We start from the raw sequence: 16,642 nt of genomic DNA on the forward strand, positions 1-16,642 counted from the left end.
TTTTGGGGCTTTATTCTGTCGAAAGCCTGCGTCTGGCAGCGAAATGACAGCTAGTGTTTCTGGAAGAGTGCATTCGGGACAGCCAAACTCTTCCCAAGGGCTGTTGCTTTCCGTGTGTGACATGGACACAGGTGTGGAGCTCCTTGCAAAAGGCGATTGGAGAAGATATCTTAATTGTTTGGTGAAGGATGCAGTGTAGTATGTCTTTAAAATGGGAATTCAAATAGAGTATTCCATCTTCAGCTGGTATTCTAAAATTCATAAAGGACTTTGTAGGACAAAATACAAGCTGTGTTTTGGATACATCTTACGTATATCATGCATACACATTATATATACATGTATATGTTTATCTCACCTTGGTGATAAGTGTCTTCAATAGGAAATACAAATAGCACACACATCCTCCTTCCAGGAAGTGGCAGGAAAGGATGTGTGTGGTGTCACTGCCAGATGAGCAAATCCCGCTCTGACAGAATGAGGAAGGAAGAGGCGCCAGACCTGTATGGCCCCTGGAGTCCTCAGCCCCTCAGAGCTGTGGCTGTAGGATTGCCAGCAGCATGTGGGGCCTGCTGCTCAGTTCTACCAGCGACTGACAGAACACGTGTTCCGGGTCCCAGATGCCTAGTCATGTGTGGTGGCACCAAGTGTCGAGTGGTGCCCTGGTGGCTTGGCGGCTGCTCCTGCATTCTTTGTGCTGAAGGCCCTGGGAGAGGTGGTGCTGGTTTGGAATTGGTTAGCGTGGCACGACACTGCAAAGCCTTTTGAGTGAGAGGGCCAGTAGGGCTTCAAAGAAGAGGTCTCGCCTTCTCCCTCACCTGCCCGATCCTCAGTTGATCTCTTGAGTGGCTTACCACTGGCCTGGGATGGAGGAAAAAAGATCTGCAGTGTTAGCTGAATGCAAGCCAGCAGTGTGCCAGGTGGCCAAGAAGGCCAGGGGCATCCTGCCTTGTATCAGAAATAGCGTAGCCAGCAGGAGCAGGGAGGTAGTCATCCCTGGGTACTCGACACTGGTGAGGCTGCACCGGTGAGCGCTGTGTTCGGTTTTGGACCCCTCACTACAAGAAAGACATCGAGGCCCTGGAGCATGTCCAGAGAAGGGCAACAAAGCCAGTGGGGGATCTGGAGCACAAGTCTTATGGCAAATGGCTGAGGGAACTGGGGTTGCTTAGTCTGGAGAAGGGGGGGCTCAGGAGAGACCTTATCTCTCTCTACAACTAGCAGAACAGAGGTTGTAGCAAGTTTGGAGTCAGCCTCTTCTCACAGGTAACAGCACTAGGGTAAGAGGGAATGATCTCACACTGTGCCTGGAGGGGTTCAAGTTGGATATTAGGAAGAATTTCTTCTCAGAGAGAGTGCTGAGGTATTGGCATAGGCTGTCCAGGTGGAGTTGGGGTCCCTGGAGGTGCTCAGGGACTGTGCGGATGTGGATGTGGTTAGCGGGCATGGTAGGGACGGGCTGGTGGTCAGACTAGGTGATCTTAGAGGTCTTTTCCAACCTCAATGATTCTGTGATTCTGTAATGCTATGGTCTGTGGCTTGGAGGAGCTGGATGCTGCTCCTGCACAGTGCTGTGAGTATACAGTGGGCTCTGCCAGGCCTGTAGCTGTGTATGGGATGAGAGTATGGATACAGTGGCAGGATCAGTGACAAATGGTGTAATTATTGTTTGATATTGCGTGCACTTGCTGCTGAGGTGCAGCTATGCATTAGGTATATTTTCCACCATTAGTGTGCACTTAATTGTCCCGCATTGTAAGTCAAAGCAAAGTCTCATTTGCAAGCCTAATGGGAACTAGTGCACAGTGGAGTAGTATGACTGTGTAAGAGGCTGTCAGAGTGTTCTCATTTTTACATGGTCTCAGGAAGCATCTCTGATGTTTGAACAGAAGCTAGTCATTCCGAATTTGTGGTAATTACTGCACATTGAGAAAATGGGATTATTTGTGTAAGAAAGAAGATGAGTTGAATGGGAATAAAAGCTAGAAACGATGTGAGAACTGCCAGTTTCTGTGGAGCTACACGTCATATTGAGACTGGCAGTGGGAGGCTTGGAGAGCTGTGTGCAGGAAAGCATGTAAGCACATCATGAATTACCTCTTAAGGCAGAAAGGGCTGTAGAATCAAGTACTTAAACCTCCAGGCTGAAGCCTTACGTGGGCTTCTTCAAGGTATATTCAAATTGCTCTGATTTTAAAATAAAATGAGTTAAAGTGCTTTGAGTGCATTGCTTTTAGGTAGACTTCTTGTTTTTTAATGCGGTCGCTTGTTTAGCATTAATTTTGCAGACACATAAGCCAGCAGGTCACAGATTAATGTTCCCTAACTAAAGACGATGACTTCTCTTTCCTTCCTGTTTGGTATCTGCGCTGTAGAGAATCCCCTCCTTGTGAAGATGTGCCAGCACCTGTTTCTTCTTCTCCTGGCTGTCCTGCTAGGGCTGTGTGGGAGAGAGTAGCGTAGGGTAGTTCTCCCAGCTGCTGGGACATGGTTATTCTTCAGCATATTGCAGGGGCCGGGACCTGGGACTCTGTCTCCCCTATTCCTTCCCTCAAGCACTTAACTTTGTAGCTGATGATTAAAACCCGAAACCATCAGCTCTCACCACGCCCATAAGTGAATACACACGCTGCACTTCGGGCAGGCTGTGCTGATGTTGTTTTTTATAAGTTTCATTTGTTCAAGCACTTCACGTTACACCTGACTTTGTGGGCATGAATAATCCAGTTCACTAAGGGTAATCTTGCTCGCAAGATGTTTGCAGAGCTGGAGTGTATTTAAAGCATGCATTGCCAGCGAGTTCCCTCCTGGCTCCGCTGAGGTTTTATTTTAAGATGTTCCTGCTTTCTAAGATAAGCATGAATCAAATGAGACAGCTCCACATGCTAAGGGAACAGTGGTCACATACTTCTGCCTAAGCACGTGCCACTGTACAGCTGGCCACACCATTTAATTGTCACTAAATCCAGGGAAAACTCTCCTCTTTTTTTTGCGTGTGTGTGTGTGTGTAAGCAGGTAGGAAATCTCTTCAGCATGATGCCAAGGATACTGCTATTTTATGATAACTAGCAGGAAATAACAGGAGTTAGAACAGAATGAAGGTCAGTCTCCTTGAATACAGCTTGGGAAGACCCTGGAAGTTGACCGTAACATTTAACTCTGCACATCCCGAGGACAATCAGATATTTTGCTTTTGTTGGTTTATTTTATTTTATTTATTTATTTTTTTGTACCTACTTTTACCTTTCTTCAGTGCATCCTTTCAAATATGGGCTATTTGGAATTTGTGCTGAAAGCATGTTTCGGTTTGCAGATATCTCCGACAGAAAAACCTAAAAGGGATGGTTCTTTCCACATGTCTTTATGTCCATGCTTCTGCAGTTTGCTCTTTTCTCTGTGCAGGTTGATCCCTCTCTGTAAAAGAGCAAGAGTTGCAGTGCTAAATCAAGATCAAGAATGCCTTGGTAAACTAATTCTGTCTTGGAGGAGGGAGTAGATCTGCTTCTATCTTTCTCCTTCCTGTGTCTGGAACACTACTTAGGAGAAACTGTTTCACAAACAGATGGGGGAATGTATACTTCCCAAACGGCATTCACTGCTTGTAATTCCAAGCTTGAAATTATGATACCATACAGAGTGTATTAAAAGACGTTGATTTTTAATTTTAATTAATTGGAAAGAGCACTTGATTACCTCAGAGTGTTTTCTCCTGCTCAGAATCCACAATTTTCAAAAGGAGTCCCTGGACTTGTTGACACCGTATTCTCTTGCTTAAGCCTGTTAAAAACTCTGGTGGGGGTGAAATATGTTTCCAGTCCTTGCTGTGGGTTGTAAAAGGGTTTGAAGTAAGGTCAGTCATGCTGGGCTGGTAACTCAGTGTATGACTTCCTCGTTTTTGCCATTTTTTTTTCCTCTGGAGAACCTCAATTTGCATGTATAAGAAAAAGATCTGGATCTCTGAGATGATAATATAAACAAATATAAATGAAAATTCTAGTTCTTGTCTGTGTCAGTGAAGAGCCTGAAAGGTTAGCCATGCAGAGGAGGATCTGTGTACGTTTTGTCTTGTTCATCTTAACTTAAGGGCTGCTGCTGGAGTCTCAATGAGGGTGTAGGGGTGTCTCAGGATTAGCACCATGGTCTGCTGCTAGGACCAGCACCTGGTCCTTACTCTCCAATGATTAAGCGCTGGGGAAGGCCTCCCGGCTCTGCCTGACACACAGGGTCAGAGGGCAAGTGCTGATGTTCAGCCCAGCCCAACTGCTGGTACTCAGTCCTCCTGTTGCAGTCATCTTCTCCTCTTCCCATTCTTTGAGGAAGCTGGGACTAGGTCTGTCCTAAGATGTTTCTTCGTTGCCTGTTAGATGTCTATATCCTGAGGAGCAGCAAAGTTGTCTCTTGTGTATATTGAGATATGATGGGAGAGTGTCCATCCCTTACAATATCTCAGTCTTGTCTAGGTCGGCACTGTTCTTTTTGCCTTAAGTGGGGCAGCGGGGTTCCTTCTGGGAAGACTTGAGCAATACAGTTCAGCTGGTATCTCTCGAGACAGCACACGGAGCTGTTTTAGTGCTAAATGTCAAGTCTGTGTGCTGAGAGGTGTTGTGGCTGACCTGCCTGACCCATCCTATCACAAACACTGTGTGTGATGTGGCTCACACTGTTCATTGCATGGCTGGCACCGTGCATTGTCTCTTTAGTGATGCCAACTTTTGGGGAAGGCTGCATGCTGATGCTTCAGGAGCATTAATGACTCCTGAATAGCCAGGTTCATTCACAGATTAATAACAAGACTGGCTTCATCCTGTTGGGAGGCCTACAGTGCTCTCAAACAACCATCTGAAGAATTGTGGGGGAAACTTGTTTGCAGCAAATGCAGGATAGCAGCTAGTAGAGTGCAGAGGGTGTTGTCACCAGCATGGTCAACCACGTGCTTTGGGCTTAAAAGTCACAAGCATGATACAGGTAGGCTAGAGGCCTGTGTGTAGGCACACAGAGGATACAGCAATGCCCATGATGCTCCTGAGCAGTGTACCCAATACCTAGAGCAAAGGCAGTACACAACATCTCCCCCAACTGCTGTGACACAGCGCAGGTAATGAAGTTAGTATAGACGTGCTTCGTTTTTCTGCAGTGCATGTAAGAGAATAGCACTTAGGAAAAAGAGTAGTGGTATCTAACGTGGCATACCATATTCAGTAGCAAGCGAGTAGAATGCATGGTGGAACAGAATTCTTTGCTCCTCCGCTCAGTCTCGTTTCCTGGTTCCTGTTGCTATGAATGGTGCTGAGGGACTGCTGAGGAATGAGCAAGGATGTCCTATGCAACTGCATGGTGGACATGCTTTAGAGAGAACTGCAACAGTGTAAGCCCCACATGCATTTTTGGTTCGTTAACTGTCACAGCAACTGTGTTGGCTTAGTTTAGCCAGAATGTTATTTCAATCACTGCAGCTGTATGTGATCTGCAGTACTTGTTAGGTCTGTCCAGTCCTATCCAACAGAAATAAATAACTTTGGAACCAGTAGAGCTTTTTTAAAGATTAAAGCATGCTGTAAGGCTTAGCAATAGGCAAGCAATTTATAAAGCACTAAAATTGTGTTTTGCCAGTGCCTTGACAGATTGACACCCAAGGAGGACATCAAGTATCTAAACATTATATTGTCCTGGAATAATAAACAATTGAAGGACCAGTGCAGTACACGTTAAAAACGTAGCTAAATTAGTCTGTAGTTTTGTCTTCCAAGAGATGACTGTGTGTTCAGTGTCAGGTGGAATCACCTCCAGAGCCATCTCCGCACCTTTGTTGTGCTGAGGCTGCGTGCAGTCAGAGGGCAGTGATGCTGAACAAAGGTTTGGAAACAGACAGTAGGCAAAGGAAAGAGAGTGACATACTGGAAAGTATTAGGTAAAAGAGTCTTTAAAAACATAACTGAAATTAGACTGAGGAAACAAAAGAGAAACTCTTAGACGGAAGAACAGATTTGTTTTTTTAGTGTAGGAAGTTCAAATAGAACTTAGTTTCAGTAAGTTTTAGCTATCAGCTCAGCTTTCTGTGCCAAGAGGTCTCTGGAGACCGTTTTAACATTACAAACTCTGCACGGGCAGTGCGGGATGCTTTCTGGCCTTTGGTATTTTCTCTCTGTCTTTGTGGGAGTCATGGCTCACCTGCTTTGTTGAGTGAAGAGAATGCATTGAACCCCTTCCAAGATTACTAACATTTCTAAGTAATTAAATCAAGGAGCTGAGAAGAACCAACATAAGCTCTTTTCTGCTTCGACTGCTCTTAGAAATATCACCAATCATCCATACTAATTAAACAGGTGACTTAATACCTTTCACAGTGGAGTGGCAGCAGGTGATTTGCCCATTGAAACACTACCTCTTTGTATGCCCAGGGCTCATCCGGGAAAAGCTTAGGGTTGCAGGCCAGCATGAATCCAAGTGCACTCAAATAAAACCACTCCTCCCCATGGTTCTTTCAGAGCGCTTTGCACGGAGGAGAAATTTTACAGCTAGTACACGATGTATCCAGAGTGAATGCATCACTTGCTTCTTGCAGACCTGGCAGTCAGGACGGGCCTTCTCATTCTGGTGGTGCCAAGCACTGACAAGAGATCGCTGTTCTCCCGCGGCCCTCGGGGCGGGTGCTGATGGAGCTAGGAAAAACAGTGTCAGGTGAGGATTTCCAGTCGCTGGGGGCTGTCCTGTCCCAAGTGAAGGACAGTGAAGCTAAGAATTTCGGCAAAACATGACACAGCCTGTAGCGCTGATACACAGAGTCAGTGAAACTGATACATTTCTGCAGAATGTTTTGGTTTCAGCAGCTGAGTACGTTCAGGCAAAAATAAGTTTTACTGGAAATATTCTGTCTGGTTCATGACTCATTTGTTTTTACAAACCTGTCGCTGTTCACAACACAAGTAAATAAGCAGGCAAAGCTAGCGTGCTGTTATTATAAAATCTGTAGATCTTAATGTTCTGTAGCTCTAAAGAGTGTTCTCTGCTTTTGCCTCTGTCAGCTCAGCTGGGGGTGGGACGGTGGTGAAACGCTTTCTACTGCTATAGTGGCTCTCCTGTTTTGGAAACTCTTCACTTGGACTTTAACTTTTGTTTAGAACAAAAGATTGCAGAGGAATTTTCAGTATTTTGGAGGCTGCAGATGGATCTTAAAGATATTCTTATCACTGTTTGTGCCCAGCCAGGCTTCTGGACCTTATTACTTCTCACGCAACAGCTGCCAGTGACAAGAATAATTTTCACGCTTGGAAATCATCTTTACTTGACCTGTGCATGTTTACATGCCGGTCTTCACTCTGGGATATTCCTAGTGTGAGTGATAGATAGAATCATCTCCCTTTTTAGTGCATGAGTTTACTCTACAGACTTTTCTGCTGAGTCTGCTACAATCTGTGGAGCTTTTTGATTAATAAAAATGCAGCCTAGTTTTAATGTGTTTGTTGTCAAAAATGAAGGGACGCTGCCCTGACCAAACCAGAGCTACAGACAGTGAAGGAAAGAAGGATAAACAAGCAAATAAATTGATTTCCACTCTTTGTCTTATTCTGCAGTAGAAGAGAAGACTCACTCATTTTTCTTCTGTAAGTTGAGCTTAGGACTTTTGTGATTTGTCAACATTAAAGCCTAAATCACACAACACTGTGGTCTCTGCAGGCCTCAGCACCACATACAGACAAATATTTACATAACATCGTTTATTACCATTTTAAATCGATTTTATTAGAAATTTAAGGAATTTTAAATTAGGACATTACGCAAATGACTGTCAACTTCCTTAAATAAAACGGAGTGTAAAAATGAAGTTATTTCAAATACTTTGTGCTCATCACTGGAACAGATCACAAAAGAATTGAGGACAGTGAAGTGCATTTTTTATCCGTAAAAAATATAAGCAGGATATATTACTTAAAAACTTTTTTTCTTGTCAAATTCAGTGATTCTTTGGGCTGTGTAAGTTTCTGAATTGTCTTTATAGTAAGTCATTTGCACTGATTATCCCGCTCATCAACTTTGATTTTTAAAATTATAGTTATAATGGGTTTTTTCTAAATTCCGAGCTGTTAGCAAAAAATGTGGATCTGTTTAGGTGCCAAGTTGCTGTCATACTTCTAGTCACGTATTTGGGTTTCAGAATCTGAAACTGCAATAGTCGTTTTCAAACCGTTTATTTTGACAAGGGTGATCTTCAGAATTTGAATCCATGGAATTTACAGGATAGCATAATCAAGATCGTTGCGAAGAATGTCAACTGGGCTTTCAGTTTGTCCCAGCAGAGCAATGACTCTTGAATCATAGTGATTCTCTCTGTGTTTTGTTGTTTTTTTTAAACGCTGTAGTGAAGCTGGAGACTACAACGTCATGATGCAACGAGTAAAGTACATTTCAAAGCTATCCAAGCACTGGATAGTGGGCACTTTTGGATAACCTTAAGTTCTTCCACCTGCAGACTTACATCCCGCATGAAATCTTGCAGATTACGTCCATACAGATTTTATAAATCACTGAAATGATCTTTTGATAACTTGAGGTGCAGATGTCAAGTGGATTTGGGTTTTTGTTAACTCACTGGACCATACTGAATAAATGTTTTAGATGTCAAAGTTGGAGTTGAAGAGGTCATGCAACTGACTGAAAAAATAACAGCAAGTGACCCATTGGTGAACTTTTAAGGAAAGGTTAGAGAGCGCAGGATTTTTTTCTAGTTTATTGTTGTAAGCGTTTTTATGTCAGGGTAACTTTTAATGGAAGAAATAGTGTGTTCCCATACTTACTTTTATCCATAGTGCACCAAATTTCATGTAGATGATTCAGTAATGATATGGGAGTTGATGGTCATTTATTTTTAAGTGTTTTCTTCATTGAGTGGAGCTAGCGGCTGTGCAATTGTCCTTTACCAGTCTCTACAGGGCTCTTCAGCGTTGGCCTGTTATTCTGATTTCCTAGTTTCTCTTACATTCTCCAGCACTGAAAAAAATAAGCTTGCATAGAAAAGAGCCAGTTGCCTTGCATTTATTTAAGTTTCAGTCTTGCCAGAGAAAAGACTGGGGCTACGTTACTGTACAGGATGAAGCCACAAGGCTAGAATAAGCACACGTTCTGCATTTAATGCCACATTTATTTTTATTTTTATTTTTGGACTACTTGAGTCACATGCAAGAAGTGGCACGGGACCCCACGGGGTTTTGCGTACTGTGCAGTTAGTAAGAAGGTTTCCAATCCAGGCCTCTGAAAGAAGAAATCTAATTATAACTGTCCTACATGCTGTCAGTCTGGGAAAACAAGAGCTTAAGCTCATCTTTAGCTGACAGTGGGGACCAGCTTTTTCTCTTTCCTGTACCTGAGTGATAGGTTATTATGCTGACTATGAATGGTGACTCACTGAATTGAATTTGAATCTGTATCTGCATTTACTCAGCGGTGATCTGTGAGTCATAGCTTGCTGATTTTTGAAACTGTCATACGGTTTCATAATCAAAAAGGAAGGAAACAGGTAAATAATACTGGAGAACATACAACTTTTGTTAGTCGATAATATATTCCGTCTTTGGAAGATTTGAATTTCTTTATGGTTGTGCACCACGGGCATTCCAAGCATACTATGAAAACAGAATCTCTAAAATTAATGTACTTTACCAATAATAATAGTAAAAAAAAAACACCAACAAAACCCACCAGTATTCTCTATCTGAATTCCTTTTTCAAGTGAATACTTGTGGTAGTTTCTGGATGAAATGGTGCTTTCCCAGCATTGAAATTTAAAGCTATTTAAAAGTAAGAGCAAGACTCTGAAAGTGATATTTGACCAAATAAATTGAACATCAGTATTTACATGATTTGGCAGCAACACCACACTGAAGCAGAGGATGCATCTAGATCATGTTGTAGATATGTGCAAAGTTTGAGACTGTCTGAAACTGGGAGTTTTTAAATGAGCATAATCTAGGCAAGATGTGCAAAGTGTTGACCTTCTGATGACAGATCTACTTTTATGATTTCCTGAAGTTTACTCAATACGTATTTGCCCTTTCTGGTCACAGATGTGATTGTGGCAGTAGGTGGGAGCATGTGGGCCCACTGCCTCGTTGTTCTGCTGGTAGGTTTCCTTCGTCATTTTTGGAAAGCTGGCAGCTTCTGATATGTTAGTAGTGAGCTTGTGAAATGAGATAGTGTTAAAGTCAGGACTCTCGTAAAACCTTTTTTAATTTCCAGGAATTGACTCTTTGAGGTAGGCTACCCAAAGAGAATGCAGGCAAGGAAATCTCGCTATCAATCTGCCCGTCTGTCAGTGGCTGCCCTGCCCAAAAGCGAGTGCCTGTTCCTAAAGGGAAGATTGGAATTCGAGTTGAAAATGATGAGAATAGTTTAGCCAATGTGTTGAGAATGAATGTCTCACAGGGAAAGTGCTTTTTCACATGACTTCATACAAGTGGGTTTTGTGTTTGTTTTGTGCCAGCTCAGTCCTGAGTTTCAGCTAGTAGACCAGAATCCTCTCCACAGACTCATTGAAATGGAAATGTTTCTGCCCTCTGCTGTGGAATGCAGATTATTTTAGGAATGTTTCTGGGTCTTGGGGCTTTTTAAAACTCACACTTTAAAGACATTTTTAGCTTTTTAAAACTGATTCTCAGAACAAAACAAGTATCTAGAAGGATAATTGGTGCCTTGATCTTGACCCAGCAAAGTACAGAAGCAGAAGTGTAGGTTTATCTTCCCATGTGCAAACAGTTCCCTGTAAGTCAGTGGCAGTTAGACATGGGAAATGCAGAAATCCTTTTCTGGATCGTGGTCAAAAAGCTGAGGATTTTGTAAAGCCAAATGACACAGAAGCCCTCAGTGTGGAAGACTAGCACAGGATGCCATGTGGTATAATGCTTAGGCATCTTTTGTTGCTATCTCTGTTTAAAAATACGAAGCAAAGACCCGTACTTGCTTCATTGTCTGCTGTATATCTTTTGCTGACCAAAGTAGACCAATATCAAGTGCTGGAAGGTTAGGAAAATGATGAGAGACAGTGCCATATTTCAGAACAGGAACAACTTGCTGAGGAACAAGGATTGGAATTTTTTGATCCTCGTGTTTCTGGTTTCAAGTCACTGGATATAAAATGAATTTGCTTTTAATGAAAGTTCCGATTTTTTTAATATATTTTTCTTAAAGTGAAAATAGACTTGAGTAAGTTTGGCTCATATGTGGACCATATTTGATGGCACTACATCTCAATGTCGTCATAACCGGGTTGGAATATCAACTGGTTGGTACAAGGAGTGGAAAGGCAGATTTTTTTTTTATGTATTCTGTTGAAATTTAGCACTCAAACTTTTGCAAATAACAGCTAACTGATCAAAAAGTTATCAAAGTCAATAGCATGTCCAGTCTCATGAAGTCACTGGACACTGACAGTGCTCTTGGTTGCTTTTCATTAAAGAAACCATATCCTTGAGTGCATAATTGTTTGCCCACTGTCCTAAGATTTTGCTCACTGTTCCCTTACCTCTGTTTAGTCCTTTGTAAAAGACAGATGTTCCATATAAAGCTCCTGATTTTCATTACTTTTTTTTATATTCACAAATCAGACTTCCATATGAAGAACTTCTGCAGTACCCATGAGCCAGATTTCTAGAGTTGGGATGCAAGTGTTTACGTGTTGCTCAAGTGCTTAATCAGGGAAGGGTCAGTATCCTACAGAACAAAGAAAAATATTATAATGGTAAAATAGTTGCACTGTTTTATAATTAGAAAATAATTCCATGATTTGAAAAAAAAAAAACAAAAAACAAAAACCATAATTTTACTAAAGTAAATATACAAGTATATGCTGTTTTACTTGATTATTATAAAGGGATTTATAATTTCATGTTTAATGTTTTCAATGCTAAAGGATTCTATATGTAGTAGGTGTGAAATGCACAAAATTTTACTGTGGGATTTGTTTGAGTTGTAATTATCACGAGCCAAATCCTGATTCTGGATACACATCTGGGACTGATACTAACTTTGGCCCCGTGTATTACTTTCTCCCCTGTTAATACTCTGTTAATACTTAATTCATTTCTGCATTGTGATTTTCCTTCCTGTTCGTGAATTCAGCAAAATAGATGTCAGCAGAAATGCCCAGCACGAGAGCTAGCGATAGCCAAAAGGGAACAACTGGGAAGCACTAATAGGATTCTAATGCAGTATAGTAGATGCATTAGGTGTTTTCTTCTAATGAGTACAACCTGAGGCATAAGGTATTCTGAAAGTTAAGCCTGGGCAGCCAGTTTCTATTGGGGGGGAAGAAAGAGTCCTTCCCGATTTAATCTTGATATAAGTAGGTTAAGTGTGGTTTTCCTGTCACGTCTGTGAATGTGTATTTTAGAGACATCTGCAGCTGTGTTTCTTAGCTTAGATGTCTTGAAAAAATGCCTTTACTTGCATTTTACCTTTACTCAGTTATAGTGTGATAGAAGATGCTTAGATAAGAATAAGCCATCTGTCTTTACTTGAGGCTGTTGTGGGTCTATAACAGGTTGTACTGCACATTCTTCAGAGTATCTGAAGAACAGCAGTGTCCCCTTTTCATCTTCATGAGAAAGCGGAGAGATGGCTTCATGGCATCAACAGAAGGGCCTTACAGCAACTGATGAACTAATGCATCTCTCTGGCACGTGGCATGATGCTGAGGTGCATTTTTGAGCCATATGATGTCAAATCATTACTTCTGATCGTAGTTCAAAAGTCATCATCCAGGTCTTGGTGCATGACATCTCTTGCAGACAGCATGTTCTCTTGTCATCAGCAGATGATGCAAGATCACGATGCAAACGCAAGGGTATCACTCACAGCATGTGTTAATATGACAGCTGTTCCTATTGCAACTGCTCCTACCTGGCTCATACATAAATGTACTTCACAGCCTATTCTCCTCCATAGGCAGTGCAGAACCCATCCTCACTTCTTTTACCAGTGCATAAATGCTGCTTGCCACTGCAAGGCATTGAACTCCTCTTCATCCAGTGAGCCTGTAACCCATGCTTTGCCCTCTTTAAACACTGTTAACTATCATACCTTCAGTTCCTACTTAGGATAAAGCACATAAGCCAATTTCCTGATAATGAAAGAACACAAGAACCTTGGAAGACTTTGCCTCAAATTATTTGTAAGGGCTGCAGTTTCCTGGTATGGGAAACATTCCCCACTCAGTTCCTTGTTCTTTTCTGCCCTTCCACTGAGGAAGCATGTCAGTATCTGAAAGCAACCACAAACAACTTTTGGCTTTGTGAGCAGCATGGCAAGTTTGGCTGATGTACCTGCAATGCTTTGTGTAAAGGCTGATGTGGTTTACAAGTAGTAAAACCACAGAAGACTGGCCAAGGGGAATGTTAAACTGTGGCCAGCATGGCCAGAGGCCAACCACGTAAGTTTAGGTTGACAAGTGGCTAATGCGGCCAGAAACCACCAGGCACTGTGCCTAGCTGGCACAGCAGAAGAGGCTGCTGTTACTCTACATGTGTCATTCTGTATGTGTTGTTGTCCCCTTGATTGAGGGGCAATACAGTGTGCAAGAGGTACCTTCATACACCAAAGAGCTGACCTTGAAGCGGGAGAGATGGTGGTTTTCTGCAGCTAGAAAGAGGGGACGTTGTGAGTCTTTGTTGAGGGTAAGCGCAAGAAAGGTCTGGCTCAGCTTGTGAAGGAGCTTTTAGTTCTGCTTACACTCCCTTGCCTCTGCAAATACTCCTTGCTGCACTTATCTTCACCCTGTCAGAGATAACATGACTGACTGCTGGAAGAGGAGCAGTTCCTTGTGTTGGTGCACCCACTGCTCTGTTGCTGTGTGAGTGGCTTGTGTTTCTGCAACTGGGATGCCCTCAAGGAGGTGTTTGCTCTTGGTCTGCAAACAGTGCACTCACCAAGTGCTGGACTTGGGCACTCAGATTGCTGCCACTAATGCTTCGTCAGAGGATGGTATGGGGGAAAAAGGAGAAAGTTTCTCAAGCTTTGAGGGCTTATGGAGAAACATACCTTGGTGACTTATGGTTTCCTTCTTCATAGTGCTTCATATCCTTCTTCATAGTTCAGGAAACTTGCTGTTTAGAAACCCTGTTCTTAGCATGCCTGCATCTAGGAAAGAGGACTTGTTTATGTCTCTTTAGCATCCAGGCTTCTTTACTCCTTCTGTCTCACATCTTTTGTCTTAGAGTGGGACTGCATGTAGACAGTTCATACTAAACTATATATTCACCAGAGACAGCTGTTTTGGCAGAAGATAGAAGTTATAGAAGAAGAGTTGATGTGTTGGCACTTCTGTTTCATGCCTTGTCCTCAGTTCCCTTGATCTCAGACAGAAAGGATGCACTGGCAGTCTGGCTGCCAGTTTTCTACCTGGCTTCTTGTAAAATGAGAAACGGCAATACTGTAGGACTTGATTCATTTGCTTAAACATAAGCTTCTGGTGTTATCTGAGATGCCCTGGGTAATCTTGCCCTCCTGCCTGTCCAGGAGGGGCTCATTTTCCTCTGTGTCTTCTGGCCTCATGTGGGTGCTTCAGATATCCTAGGGCATCTCAGAGGGCACTGGATGCCTACGTGTGAGCAACTGAAGCGTCTTTCCTTGTTGTGACTTCCCTGCTGAAGGACTCCAATTAACTGTTCCCTGTCGGTATTATCTCCTCAATGTTAGGGAATATATGCATCCCAAAAGTGGGAGTAATCTTCTTGGTTCTTCATTGAAAATTAGAACTTCTGAGAATAAAGACTCAGTATACCCATCAGCTACCCTTCACCCCATCCCCCTTAAAGAGTAATGCATGTATTTGTCATCTATTTGGTGAAGGCAGTATAGGCTTGAAAGGTATGGCTAAGTATGTGGGAAGCAAGGACCAGGCAGCTCTGTTCACTTAAAAGTCAGAACTCTTCCAGTTTCAGAGTGGAGCATCTAAAAACTGTGTTTTCCTACGTTACCTTTTATGCTAGAATTGACAATTTAAATCCATGGGAGTTTGATTATATTGTGATGAGATGCATGGTAAGATGGCAACTCTGACTCACTAACTTTGTTTGTCATGAACTTAGGACTGGGTCTATATTCAATTACAAACAAGAATATGTAAATTTAGCAACTGTTAATTCGATAGTGTCATCAACATAATTGTATTGCTCAGTAGCCATGATCTGTACACACGTTGTTGAGTAAATGGTGGGGTAGTGCTCATTGTGGCTTCTTGTCTATCCAGGGACAAGTGGTATGTCCTCAAGGTCAGGTGACAACTTACATGCTTATAGCTGTTCATCAGAATGGATTTTTATCTTCCCAGGCTTGAAAACGTTACTACAGCGTGTTCCTGAATTGCAGCAAATAGTTGGATAGCAGCTTCCTCATCCTGCTGATGGATACACCTGGCAAAGTCACAGCTTCTTTCTTGGCATGTTCTCCTTAGTGGGCTGCTAGTTCCTCACTTCCTCATTGTGCTCTGCATTTTTCCTGTCTTACCTACTACTTCTGTATTCCACATGAGTCTGTTTCCTGCTCAGTTCTCATTCTTTGTAGTTTGTTTTTCCTCTATTGTCTTCTTCTAGGCTCCTCTTCTCTCAGTTCTCCCAACCAGATCCCATTAATTTGGAAGTACTTGACTAGCAGTCACTGTATCTTTGAGTCATTTCAGTCAACAACAAAATACCATTGTCTTCACCAGTGGGAAGTTTTCACCCTAAATCATGTACAGGTACCTTCAGTCCCTACCCAAAATTTGGATATGGCAAAATGGCATATAGGCTGATGTGAGTCTTACTGTTACTTGTGCACCCCCTTTTTTATTGCCTGCCTTATTAGTTATGTTGCTTCAAGCAGCCATATCTACACATTGAGATTCCACAATGGTAGACACTGCTGAGACAACTACTACAAAGGCAGGCTCTGCTCTTATTATAAACTCTCTGATCATAGTAAAATTTCAAGGAAAAAACAGTGGATGAATGGGAAAGGAACAAGATGAGTGGAGTTCAGCAGGAAACTAAAACTCTGCAGAAGTCTTTCAGGAGTGCAAACAAACTGCCTTATCCTGTGTGTAGTTAATATTCCCTTTGACTCTGCTGTGAGGGTACTTAAGATGAATACCAGAAACAGCAGGCTTAAACACAAAATGGCACGCAGTGGGGTAAAATACACAGTGCTTGAAAATTCCATTTTCATAATACATATTAATGAAGAAGTGGGGTATAGCAAATTGTTCCAACTTAATTAACATGCATTACTTTAATGTTGTCAGTTCACATTGTTTATGAAATGAACTCATATATTAAGGAGTTAATAGTAGGCGGATTCACTCTTTTCCTTTGCTAGTTGAAATTTTTCCTATTTAGATTTCCCTAGATATGTTCTCCCTGTTTCTTAGAGAACCAGAAAAAAAGATGTGCATGGTAACTGGCATGAATTTTAAACAGGAACAGTGCTACGTCAGAAAACTGATCTTTCTTTTTCATTTATTTTATGTAGGTTTCCTATGACTGATCTGTAAACATGTCCACAGACCTGCTATGTAAGTACATTTCTGTCATCTCACAGTGATTTTTTTTTTTGTACCATATGTTTTTATCAAATTCCCAGATGTGCTCATGATTGATGCCTTTTATCTTAAGTATAA

At 42.1% G+C, this 16,642-nt stretch overlaps 1 protein-coding gene across 6 annotated transcripts in view; it reads left to right on the forward strand.

Moving 5' to 3' along the window:
• Positions 1-16,642, forward strand: part of PLAGL1 (PLAG1 like zinc finger 1) — a 43,535-nt gene that overhangs the window by 897 nt on the left and 25,996 nt on the right. For 3 of the 6 annotated variants that reach the window (XM_040698471.2, XM_001232447.6, XM_015284208.4), the window contains exon 2: positions 16,495-16,537. The exons of 1 other annotated variant lie outside the window; for it this stretch is intronic. Coding sequence is in view for 3 of the 5 variants with exons in the window: in XM_001232447.6 (XP_001232448.3) it covers positions 16,519-16,537 (19 nt within the window). In the remaining 2 variants the exon portion in view is untranslated. Of the gene's footprint in view, positions 1-6,562; positions 6,679-16,494; positions 16,538-16,642 lie in introns of all 6 variants that reach the window. 2 more of the 6 variants (XM_046939737.1, XM_015284207.4) reach the window with 1 other exon arrangement.

Source organism: Gallus gallus, chromosome 3 (genome assembly GCF_016699485.2).
Source record: "Gallus gallus isolate bGalGal1 chromosome 3, bGalGal1.mat.broiler.GRCg7b, whole genome shotgun sequence".
Classification (NCBI taxonomy): Eukaryota; Metazoa; Chordata; class Aves; order Galliformes; family Phasianidae; genus Gallus; species Gallus gallus.